At 37.5% G+C, this 12601-nt stretch overlaps 1 protein-coding gene across 1 annotated transcript in view; it reads left to right on the plus strand.

Moving 5' to 3' along the window:
* B3GNTL1 (UDP-GlcNAc:betaGal beta-1,3-N-acetylglucosaminyltransferase-like 1) overlaps nt 1–12601 on the plus strand; it is a 126020-nt gene that overhangs the window by 103969 nt on the left and 9450 nt on the right. The window contains exon 8 of the mRNA XM_009326138.1: nt 2792–2927. Coding sequence (XP_009324413.1) covers nt 2792–2927 — 136 coding nt within the window. The remainder of the gene's footprint in view (nt 1–2791; nt 2928–12601) is intronic.

The raw sequence follows: 12601 nt of genomic DNA on the forward strand, positions 1-12601 counted from the left end.
AGAGATTTGCAATCAAATCCAAGATTTTTTTTTTTTTCTCCATTAGTTGAAGTGCTGGTGCACAGCCGTAGTCTTCAAAACAGTGCGGAAACTTTATATGGAGTAACCGTTCTTCTTGGGTACATTTATTTGTGTGTGAAGTTCCTTCCAAGTTATCACACCACAATCAATAGTGAAGTGCTAAGCAGGATTTGGCTGTGCTCAAAAATCGCATGCTGAAGTGAAGTGGGCTCTCTGGAGCTGACTAATAATCCCAGCAAGAATCCGTATGTCTTAGTGCTATGACGGTTTCATGATTTTCAAACCATAATTCAGGGATGTGAAGGAACAATACAAAATTCCTATCAGTAAAATATTAGAAAAGTTTGCTAACAAACTTTTGGGAGCAAGTTAGGTTACCTGTTAACCTCAATAACCTCAAATGTTATACTCGTACCTCAGAGGTAAGAATAATTCAGAACAATTAACTTGGTTTTGTGACATTTGATAATCCGTTATAAAAAGGAAAATTTTGAAAATGTTTTATAGAAGTCAGATGTTACTGTAATGCCAGATCATCAGACATGTCTCGTGATCATACTTACGCATTTACAGTTTTGTAAGAGAACCAAAACTGGTGTAATGCATACAGGATTATGGATAATCAGAACCGCAACTGGGAGATGGAGCAGTCTGATTCATTGATGAGAACGACTGGCAACAGCATAGCTGTAGCAGCTCCTGTCCCTGACTCTCTACCCACCTGGACAGTTTAGATCCTTAACATCAAGGAAGCTTAAATGGATTTTGATTTTTCTATACAATGGCAAACTGCACTTGCAGACCAGAAGTAGCTTGCTGTAGCTGCCCGACGATAACCTCTGCTGAGTTGTGAATCGGAAGCCTTATTTGAAGCCGAGGAAATAACATATTCTTTCAGTATTTTGGTGTTTAAATTCCATACTAACTTGATACAGTCAGAAGACTGTGGGGCTCAAAGTTGAACTGTGACGAAGGTATATTGGTAGGAAAAAATATGTGCTTCCCAAGACAAAGAAAACCATAGGCAGCTTTAGGATCTCACAGGAAAATGACTAGTTTTTTTCCGTTAATGCTTTCACTAATTTCAGCATCTAATTTCTTGGATCACAAGATATATTACAATTTGTAGAACAAATTGTAACAATTGTTATAAAGCGTATTGTGTTCTGTCGTGATAAAGCAAATGGAAAAACCTGTCTGAAGAAATGCTATCCTGTTTATCAGAATTTCCTATGAAAGAAATTTTCAACTCAAGGTGCCTTGTTCAAGAGATGTAGATTAGGGAGATTCATTCGTTACACCATAAATTGAGGACATCAATTTACTGTATCTAGAAAACTATTTATTAAGTATAAGATAGGTTCCTAGTTAATGAATATTAAATGAACCCTGGACGTAAAAGAGATGTTCTTAACAGCAGGCAGTTTTGTTTAAACCACTGTAAATGAAGTAGTCTTAAATATTACATTATATGGTGGGAATTGCTGTTTTAAAAGCAATTGAAAGTGATAAGAAATGTGCACATGTGCGTGCGCGCACACACACAAGAAGTTGTAATTGTCAAAGTGAATTAATTAATGCAGTTGGGATGAATGAAATGCTTTCCTTGAAGTTGTCCCCTCTTTCCAAGAACATATGTTGAACTTGTTGAAGATCCCATCCAGCCTTCAGTTTCTAAAGATGTTGTTCCCTTGTCACTGTTTCCAAAGCCAAGTGGTTCATCATTTGGTGTTAGTCTCACAGTTTTTTACCTCAATTGCTTGGCTTAAATTATATTGTGGAACTTATTACAAATATAAAGACATAAATGTGTAATTGGACACAGACATCTGCCAGTTTTCTTGTTTTCTAAAGCATATTTTAAGAAGTTTTATGAAGCATACCACTGTTTCCAAAAAAAAAAAAAAGAAAAAATTTTCCACTGCTCTTTGTTTCTAGAAATGCTATTTCTTATAAAACTCATCTTCAAATAAAGGCACAGTCGCATTTGTATTGCTGCTGAATAATACTTTGGAACCTTTTAAATTTAATAACTTTTATTTGGTCTAAAGTGTGTGTGTGCACATTCCTAAGTGTGAATGGTGTGTAACAGCCGGTAGTTTCAGTGTTGCATGTGATTTTGCAGTTCAGCGATTGTTGCTGTACGGGTGTCCACTGATCCAGAGCTTCAGCTGACTCGCTGAAGACTTCAGCCGAATACCGCAATGTAAATGGACTTTCATTGTAGCATTGGGCTGGATATTTGGGTCGACTGGAGTACTGAATTTGTGAGATTTCAACTTCGCATTGACAAAGGAGAATGAATTCACAGGCAGATGGAACATGAAGAGGTCATCTTGGATTTAGGAGATGGTTTGCCTGTATGCACTGCAGGGTTATAGAGCAGTTCATATGGTGGGTACGGGTATGGGCAAACTGTATTGGTGGGCAGTTGCAGTTGTCGGTATTGAATTTGATTACCATAGCCACAGTTTTTCATCTTCTTGTGATCTTCTATTAGGGTTCTTGAAAATAATAGTGGTTTAGCTACAGCTTCAAATCTATCCTAATGATTTTTGTCTGAGAACTTCCACAGAATTTCTGTTTTTCTAGCAACAGTTTACATTTCCCTCGGAAATTTCTAGTATAATGTTTTGGTGTGATTTTTTTGTATCTTGTTGAATCAGTTTGGTCAGGTTTATACGTATGTGAGTATGTACATATGCATATAGATATATAACAATGCTAAAAGCTTTAGGGGTCAAAATCCACCCTTTTTCTAACTGTCCAGGGGAACCATCTGGAATCACCGAGTCAGGTTTCTTGAAGACAGAGTCCTGAGCTCCTGGACATCATTCACCATTTGGAATGCTGGCAAGCAAGGCAAGAAGCTCTACAGAAGCTTGTCACCAGCTAATCAGAAAAAGGTGAGCTAGTAAGAGTTGGGTAACATCTGTACAAAACCACTTTCTTCTCTTTCATATGCCTCCTTGCTTCTTCCAACATAATGTAGGAAAATTCTCATAAGATAGTGTGTCCCCAAAGTACTAGTTGATGATTAATATAAATTGGGGAAATTCTCAGTATTCTGCATAATGTATTTCTTCTTTTCAAATGATATATTACATTATTTATAGCGTACGGTGTGTATGTAGTGCAACATACGCACCTATGTTCCTGCTTGCTGATGACTAAGCACGATAAGAGGTTAGACACACTACATAACTGTTTATGGCCTGCTACTGCGTAACTAACCACTGTAGTAGCCAGGTACCCTGGGTAAGTAGAATAACTCTTTATTTGGATGGTGTAAAACTAAACTATCTTGTCCAGGATTGTTCATACATGTGTAATATTTGCCCAGTTCCTAAGTGGATACTGGACAGGTCCCTATCAGATGCTGAGCAACCTGGTTTGTATTATGAGGAGTAGTTGCACTGTAACTCCCTTTTGAAAAGCTTGATTGTTTAAAAATAGGGGGAGGGTGCGAGGTGAACAGGCGAGTAGAAACTATTGTACATGACTATCTAATTCAATTTACAGTCAGTTGAAAATGTGGAGGTTACTTATATTTGGCAATGGCAGATGTTTCTCAGGAGAGATTTGTCTGAGAGTTTAAATACCTTACTTTTATAGCATTTTCTTTTGTGTAATAACTTTTTGTTAGATAAAGACTTTAGGGCTAATGTCAAATGGCTGTTTCTTATAAAGAACCACAGAACATTCATTTTATTACCAAATGTGTTTTCTTTTCTTAAAAATATGGATGGGAAGACAAAATGACAAATACATATATAAACCTGATTAATGCAGTGGTCCTCAGACCACACACACATAAAAAAATAGAAGAAATTTGTATACCCATAGTCAAAATTACTGAATAGACATGGGAGACACTCACACAGTAAATATACAACACAAGAATTGAACCTGAATTTGGTACTCCAATGCCATCCCTCTTTCATTGCCATCATGCGGCAGTGGGTGAACTGTATGAAGAAAGAAGATTAAATGCTATGTGTCTCCAATCAGTTACTTCATTCCCACAGGACAGAACCATCCATTAAATGTATTGAGTTATCTTGGTCATGCAGTGCATTGTGCACGTGACTTTGGGGGGTTTATGAAAATGTTCTCTTTCATTAGTATTTTGCAGAGCACTTTGTGAATTTCTCTAACTTACAAGCAACCATTGCACTTTTCTGTCTACAAAATTATGAGAACTAGGAAATAAGTTCCAAGGGAAGAGATGGCAGCTTGTCTGGTAGTACTGTGCAAGCAGGGATTTTTGAGATGTTACGGAAAAAATAGACTATGTTCTTTTTGTAGCAGTGTCTCGCCATCTTAGGTGTTGGATTTTTTTTTTTGCTTTGGTTTGGTTTGGTTTTTAGCTTTTTTTGTGCCAAGCCAAAATGGAGACTGAGATTAAGATAGAACACCTCTCTAGCTTTGGGTTACATTTGCCACCTACTTCTATAGGTGACTCATTCAGGACTTCGCATCCTGTTCAGCAAACACAATGATAATTTGAAGATGTCACTGCAGAGGTGATAAAAAGGGCAAGAGAAAAATAATATTGGTCGGGTTTTGCCATTTTTCTGCCAAAGAACCAAAGCTTTACCTCGTCGTCGGTAAGGAACAACCTTCATTCCCCAGTATGCTAGCGCTGGCCGTGTGGTTCTAATTAACTGGATCTTGACGTTCTTTCCAGCTGACCTTTACATAACGTTTGCTTTGGCAGTGCTGCAGGCCGTGATACTATTTTGCTTCTGTCAAGGCTACAATTGCACATATTCCAGTATGCTTTAGTATGATACTGAAATATTGCATTGAGTGTTAACCCATTAATTACTGGATACTATACCAGACACATTTAGCAAGCTTACATGCCAGATGCAATTGCACATGCCAAGTATGACTCATTTTGCAAATGTACTGCAGAAAACTACTGCTAAAATGCAGTCACAGTCTGATCCTTAAGACCTTATATAGAGTAATCAAACTTTATCCACTAAGCCTGACATGTTATCTGAAGTATTCAGAGGTTTTCTCAATAACCAACAAAGATAAATAGCTTCAGAAAGTGACTTGTATCATCCTAAACGAGAGTAGAAGCCTAGCTTTTAGATAGTTAATTTCTGATTAAATTAGTGTTATCTGTGGTGATTAAAGCACTAGTTTTATGTAGTTGTTCAGGCTCGCTATGATTGCCATTGTAACTTCCTAGCTTTTCCAAAAGTGGGATCCCAAGTCCTATCCATCTCAGTCAGAACTGAAGCTTAAATGATATCCTAATGTTTCATAGTAAGTCATTGGCAAAAGGCTGTAGAAGTAGTTAAAACATCTCACTTCTCCAAGTGGTAATCAAAGGATTATGCTGCTGGAATTTCAGGAAATAAATTCATAAAATTTGCAGTAGGTAATTCATGGCAGTCTTGATTTTATTCTAAATTAATAACAGTAAAAGGAGGCTAGTTAAACTCCATGTTATACTTTTCCTCAAAAATCCTTCAGGTATTTTGTGGCTAATCTACAACTCTTGCCAAAGACTCTAAAATCCCATATGAACAAAGGCTGTAAATAGTTGTTGCTTTGTCCTTTCCAGCCCTAAAAACAATAAAATACTTTCCCTGTCTCACCCTTTAAAGACTACCTTAACAAGATTTAAGCTTTCACATGTTCTGTTAATTACGAGAACACTAGAGATTCAGTATCATTTTGAATCTACAAGTAGAATCTAGTGTTGTCTTGTAAACAGAGGCCCTGGGATATGAATTCATCAATTATGTAAAATAGACACCTTTAAAATACAATTCCAAAAGCCCCTTAAGATAAAATATGATGTATTACATCAATACAATTACCTTTTTCTGCTCTGAAGGTCCAGTTGTGTAAAACAGTATGATCTTAAAAGGTCTAATACCCTTTGAAATGAAAGTAAAATTGCCAACATAGGCTGTATAATTTAACTAAGCTTTACAATTTAACTATCTGAATTTAATTTCAGTTGTTTTTATACTTTAAGTCAGTTTAGACTCTCTTGAAAATTTCACCTACGCTCTGTTTCACTGTTGCTGCATCCTTTTATTGAGATTCAGAATTGTATTAGATGTCATGAGACTGATTTCCGTCAGAATGTGGAATCAGAGCAGGGTTGTTTTCTAAATTGGTGCTAAGTACCTGTAGAAAATTTGGGACACATACTCATAGAATAAATAACACCCCCGCCAAACCTATTACATACAGCCTGTGTTATAAAGAATGTTTCTAGTATTTTTAGAACCTGATAAACGAAGCAATTTATTTCTTACACTGACTAGTTTTTTGTGGGATGTTTGAAAAGTGTAAGTACGTTGCATGCTGAACAGCATTGTTTCTTAGAAAACAGAATTTTGGCAATTCCAGGAAACAGCAGTCTGTGTATGCTCATACTCACTAACAAATTATTACTTTAGTCTGGAAAACAGTCTGCATTTGAATTATGGCTATGTTAAAAGAGAAAAAGACACCTAAGCAATAGTCTCTCTTTTTCTTCAGACATCTGTATGGCGAATATTAAAATAATGCTTTGTCTCCAAAGAGTTCAGGCAAAAATCCAAGGCTCAGTATTTTTGCTAAACAGCAACACAAGAAAAAAATTATTCAACTTGTAGGTTTTTTATGAATTAATTACCAGGATCTCAGTATTCTTAGGGAAATTCTGTTTCCTGGCTGTCCCCTTCTTGATTCACGCAGTTGACAGTGGTTCAGTATTAGCATTTCTGCAAGAATGAAGTCGAACAGACCTTTTTTTGTTTAAAACACATCCGTCTTGTCTATAATTTGCAGCTGAGGATGGAAACCAAATGTTTTTGGGATGCTACATATGCCTGGAGGGTTTCTGAGCTGTCTTGTCTGCTCTTTTATTCTCCATCAAACTTTAACTAAAAGGAGAACTGCAGCATTAACATTTTATGTCATTTCCGATAGCTGAAAATAGTGCTCAAGTAGCTAACAGAAAAGGAGGGGGAAAGGACGAAATAAGCATCAGCTAATTAGTAGCATGGAAACAGTACTAGTACACAGCCAGCCCATGAATTTTCTCTATGACAACCCTATCTGCCAGTGGCAAGCTTGAAAGCTTCAACGAAGTATTTTGTACACCCTTTTTCCTAGCTCATTAACCATTTAAAATCATCTGTTTGTTTCTCTTCACCTTTTTCTACGAGCAACATCACTAAACCATGTACTTCAACTATGATCCTTCAGCTCACTCACAAAAGCAAGAAATGTTTAAGTTTTGTAGCATTTTAACGACTCTAAAGTATATGAATGGCAGTATGAGAGACTGAAGTGGGGACATGTAAAAGCAGAGAGACATAAATAAAGGGAACAATATTACACCCACCTTGACTGTGGAGCGAAAGACAGAATGACAACGTGAAAGCGAGTTGAAAGAGAGCCTACAGAACAAGACAAGAGAGATGAGATTTGAAAGCTTCAGTTAAATCCAGATATAAAGCATCCTAAAATGGCACGGGGTAAAATAGAGGCTTCATTTTGGACTATAGCGAATACTTCATGCTGAAATATGGCAGGGAGATCTCCCTGCTGCTTCCATTCGGGAAGATGTGCTTTTTGCAATGTCTGTTTTGTCAGTACAGAGGCATGCACACTGGAAAAGTTACTGGCATAACTATTGTAGTTACCTGTTCTAGAGGAATGAGACACGCAGCTAGTCCCCACGCTTACATATAAAGGCAGTTGTATGTTGTATGTAATAAAGGAAATTTTGCGTGTACAATATTTAGAAGCTTATTTTGCATGTTGGATTCTGGTATTAAAATTCTCTGGAGCAACTTCATTATGTATATGTGCAAAGAGGGAAGATGCTGCTGTCTTCAATGGAATAGTGTCTTTAAATGGAGTCATGAAATGTGTGCTTGGAATTTAAAGATACCCACAGCTTCTGTCATGGCTGTAACGCTAAAGAGGTGAAATAAAAGCGGCACCTGATACTGAAAATCACTCAGATTGTGACGGGGGGTTGCTTGCTAGTTTCATGGTTCCGCTTGTGGTGTACTGGAAGATGTTTATGCCTCTGCGTGTCTCTTGTTCTGTTTGTCATTAACTGTATCTATTTAAATTTGCATTATAATGCTTTCAGTTACTTTGTTTTGACACGAATGGCCAAAATTGATTTAACTTTTGCGGAGATGTATATTAACATGCATCCAAGGCTTTATACAAGTTTGAATGAAAGAATTATAAACAGAAGAACCAAGAGGGTCACTAGAAGTTTAAAATGGATCAAGGATTGCATGAGATGTGGAGAGAATGCAATAGGGAAGATCTGCTCATACAGGATTTTGTAGAGTTTGCAGGTTGTCTTCTTTAAAGATAAATTTTATGAGACCAATTGATGTAATGAGGAGGGAGACGAGACAATGTGCAGGTGACGATTTATCAAAAGGGTTGTCCATTTTTTCTGTCACGCTCTATAAGTTATTCACTTTCCCTTCTAAAACTTGCCTCTCGTATCCTTCCGGCTAGAACAGATCTTGAGAATTTGCTGTGGTTACCTTTTGTTGCTTTCTGTAAATGATTATTGCAGACCTAAAGCAGACCACAGGTGAAAATAAGATGAGGGAATAAAATCCTATGAAGATCATTTCACCATAAAAGGACATTATTAAGCTGATGAAATCTTCCAGTTTTTCCATTAGGAAATCTGAGTGGAATGGGAAGTGTAAGGAAGCATCCTCTGCAGTAGCCAACAAAGCAGTAAACAAGTCAAGTATGAAACAAACTGTTAATTCTTGTGTAATAGTAGCACAGCTCAAAGAGCTAAATAATTACAGTTGCACCCCAAGCCCACTCTTACTGTCGTCTTAGATTGTACATTTGGAGTAGGATGAATCTGCTGCCCATTAATCTCCTTTTACCACAGGGAGGTCTGATAGTCCCAGCCTGTGTGTCCCTTCACACAGCTGCTGTGTTTATTAAAAAGAACCAGCCAGAGAAGTGCTTTTATCTTCCTCAAACGTGTCTTCCCCTAGCAGAGAGGGTTTTTTTTTAGTAAATATCTTCTCTTTTGAGCCATATAAACTTGCTCTTATGAGGGAGAAAATTATTTCTCCTTTTTCCTTTACACTGCTGTTAATGTATGTTGCAATCGATATTTGTAAAAATTACTTACAGTAATTATGTAGCTTGTATATAACAGAGCTCTAGCTGTTTCTTCCAGTTTTTAGCAGAGAGAAATAGCTGCCTTTTTTTTTGTTTTGGAATTGTGCAAATTTTCATACAAGTGATGTTCGAAACAAAAATATGTAGTCATTTATATATTTTCTTAAAACTGAAGTGTGATCTGAGGACTCTGTAAGCTTCAGTGGTTTCATATTGTCAGGGGCGTTGCAAAAGCCATTTTGCTGGGGGGGAGGGAACAATGTGAGACTGCTTTATAGCTTTATAATTCATAGGTTCCTCCCTGGGAGACGGTAGTTCATGTGTGGATAGATGGTCTTCATAAAAGATAATGAGAAAGAAGCCCATTAATGCAGGAAAATAAATAGGTAACTCTGGGTTTATCCTAATAGTATAAAGTAAATAGCTCATTTAAGCCTGATGCCTTGAGTTCTCCTTATAGGATAAACAACTGTGCGTAAGTCCTGTATTTAGACTCCAGCCATAGATTTTCTTTAATTGGAAAATAAATAGTGTGTGTCAGAAAAATAGTTGACTTACATTTTGGCCACCCACATGGTGTACAGTCTGGCAGAAAAATTGCCCACTCAAGTCTGACCTGTTTTATAATACTATAAATATCACATTTAAGCTGGCTGAATCCATTGAAAATTATACTTAGAGATACCTTAGTGGTAACTCAAAAAAAGGTTAGAGTCATTTCCATCTTCCAAGGGAAATTTGTCACAGCCTTACCTGTCAAGTTTGTTTTTTTTCACGCAGCTGCTGTTACCAGGAGTTCCGTGTGCTGGGTCGTCTGCGGGTGGTTAGTACGGCAAAGACAGTTTGCAGAATGTTCTACGTGTGGTAGTATGAGTTATGGCACAGGATGAGAGGAAGTATTATGGTTATTGGTAATCTAGTGATACAAGAACTATCTTTGGTTCTCTAACACCATTCATGTTAAGAAGAAGTCTGTGCACCAGCCAGGGGTTTCTATTAACTGGATTATAACATGCTGAAGGTGAACAGTGTGATACTTCCCAGCACGGATCTTACAGCTGAATTCTCGGTTACTGACACTGAAGTGTAGATAGAACTTCACTTTACCTTATGTCAAAAGTTTTGGTGTTTTGTTTTAGTTTTTAAAATCTATAGAGTATAAGCAGCTGAAAAAATAGCTTCAATTATTGGAAGATAAGTCAATGTATTGGACTGTATTTATTCCCAAAACACTGTTGGGTTGACAGTGAAGACGTATCCTGCTAAATTTTGTTTATAATGATCACAGCTTGTAGGACAGTAAAACATTAGTGGTGGAACTGAGATTCAGAATATTTGAGAATTGTAAAGGTGGTTAACACAGAATGAAAAGTATACAGCTAAGTAACCTCTCTTTCCACAGTGGCTTCTACTTGCTTCCCTTCACATATATGCATAATTAGGGGGGGGGGGTGGTGTATGTATGTACACATATATAAGAGGGGTAGAGGAAATTTTGGGATGTAGTTTACTGTGCTCAGTCCACACCATCTGATTTTTCACCTACAATAAAGCATTACAGTGGGCATGGAAATAGGGCCACAGAGGTAAAGTGTATTATCTTGCGTTTAAGAGACAAAAGAAAGCCTAAGAAAGATCCTTGTTCTTAGTCTTCGTGCTTGGAGTTGCTTGTGTTTGCTACTGTCTAACCCAGCCTGCATCAGCCACAAAGACCTTGTATAATGTCTAGTAACTTCCTGGGACTGCCCTGAATTCCCTCCTTTCTGTCTATTTCCATTATAAGGCCTGAAACAGGGGGAAGGGTCCTTAGTGCGATCCCTGCATCAGGAACGTCCAAAGCAAAAGTCTGGATCAGCTGGCCTGTAATGCGATTCCTTTAGTCATACAGCCCCAAAGTGAAAATTTAATGTTTCCTTAATGTTCTGGTCTTTATTTCTTTTGGTGCCTGTTTTCAAGCAACCTATTTTCCAGGTATGAATGTCTACCGCAAAGTGGTTCCAAGGAGGTTGGAACCTGCCCACCCCCTCCAGTTTATTAGCTGTATTTTCCACAGTGACCTTGTGTGCTGGTGGTGGTGTTTAGCCATATTTGTAGTCCCTTGATGTTTTTGTTTGTATTCTCTTTCCATTGATGTTTATGGAAGAACTGAGATTATGGTATTTAAGGATTTGGATAGAAAACTGTTTCATTGGAGAATGGAAATATCTCTGAAGTATTTTTGACGTAAAAACACCTTTTATGTTTCAAGAGAATGCAGCTCTATCTGGCCGTTGCCTGTAAACACACATCTAACACCATTCTGTTCCTCTGGAGTTTTGCCCTTGGGCTGTAAAGGTGGCACGCTGCATCGCGAGTGAGGTAGCAATAAAGGACGCAAAAGTTTAGCATTATGACACCAGTGCTCTTGTGTCAGTTTTTTCCTCTGCACACACAGAATGAGGTCACTTTAGGTAAAAGAAAACTCTCTTAATCACAAGAGGAAAACGTGTGAGAGAGATTTGTAGACGCAGAAAGCAAGCCAGCCTTTTGCAGCCTTCTCTAACTTAATAAATTAATAAACAGCTGTTTGGCTTTTCAAATTTTCTCAGCAGTAAGTGTTGTTAATCAATTTTTAATGCAGCAATTAAAAGGCTAGGAAAACCGCTATCCAGCTTTCACCAGAATAATTGATTTCTGCAAGACCTTAACTATCTTAACTGTTCTGCTTCAGTGTAAGAGTTCTGTGTAGATAACACAAATAGATCCAATGGAAGTCAGAGGAAAACGTAGCTATGTTTATTTTAAAAAGTCTTCCCAAATGTTAGTGGCAACCTAATGGTTCAAAAATGAGGCCACTGTGTATTTTGGACTGCAGGTATTTAATCTGCCTGCGTATTTATGAGGAATGCAAATTAAAAAAATCTGAAATATTTGGCAACTAGGGCTGCAAATAATGCGTCCATAACTACAGTAAGAATAACCAAAACGAAGCAGTAATCGTAAGTGTTTAAACACCAAATCTGCTGAACATTTCCATTGAAAAATACAAAGTCCAAACCCATAGAAATTCCCAACCTTGGTGTGTTATGACCTAGAATTGAGGCTGGTATTACCAGAGCATCCAAAGCAACAGTGCAGCACTGTTATACTGAGGTATCTGGTGGGAGATTATAAGCTTGTGGTGGGCAGAACGAGGATGGTTTGTATTATCTAATCTTAGGTGTTTAGTGGAAGTGCCAAAATGAGGAGGCTAGTCTCTGTTTTTAGTTTACTTAGCATATCGCTGAGGATGAAGTTGATGATCTCATAGATGTTGTTTCATGCAGTCAGTAGCTTAGATCACCTGTTCCCACGTTCATAAAAACATAATGTGCTCATAGACAACTACAAAATTTGCCCATCTCCTTAAGATACACCCAGAAAGGATTTAGTAAATTTTTAAGCTCCATAGGAG

The sequence above is a fragment of the Pygoscelis adeliae genome, unplaced genomic scaffold (assembly GCF_000699105.1).
Source record: "Pygoscelis adeliae isolate BGI_AS28 unplaced genomic scaffold, ASM69910v1 Scaffold61, whole genome shotgun sequence".
Lineage (NCBI taxonomy): Eukaryota > Metazoa > Chordata > Aves > Sphenisciformes > Spheniscidae > Pygoscelis > Pygoscelis adeliae.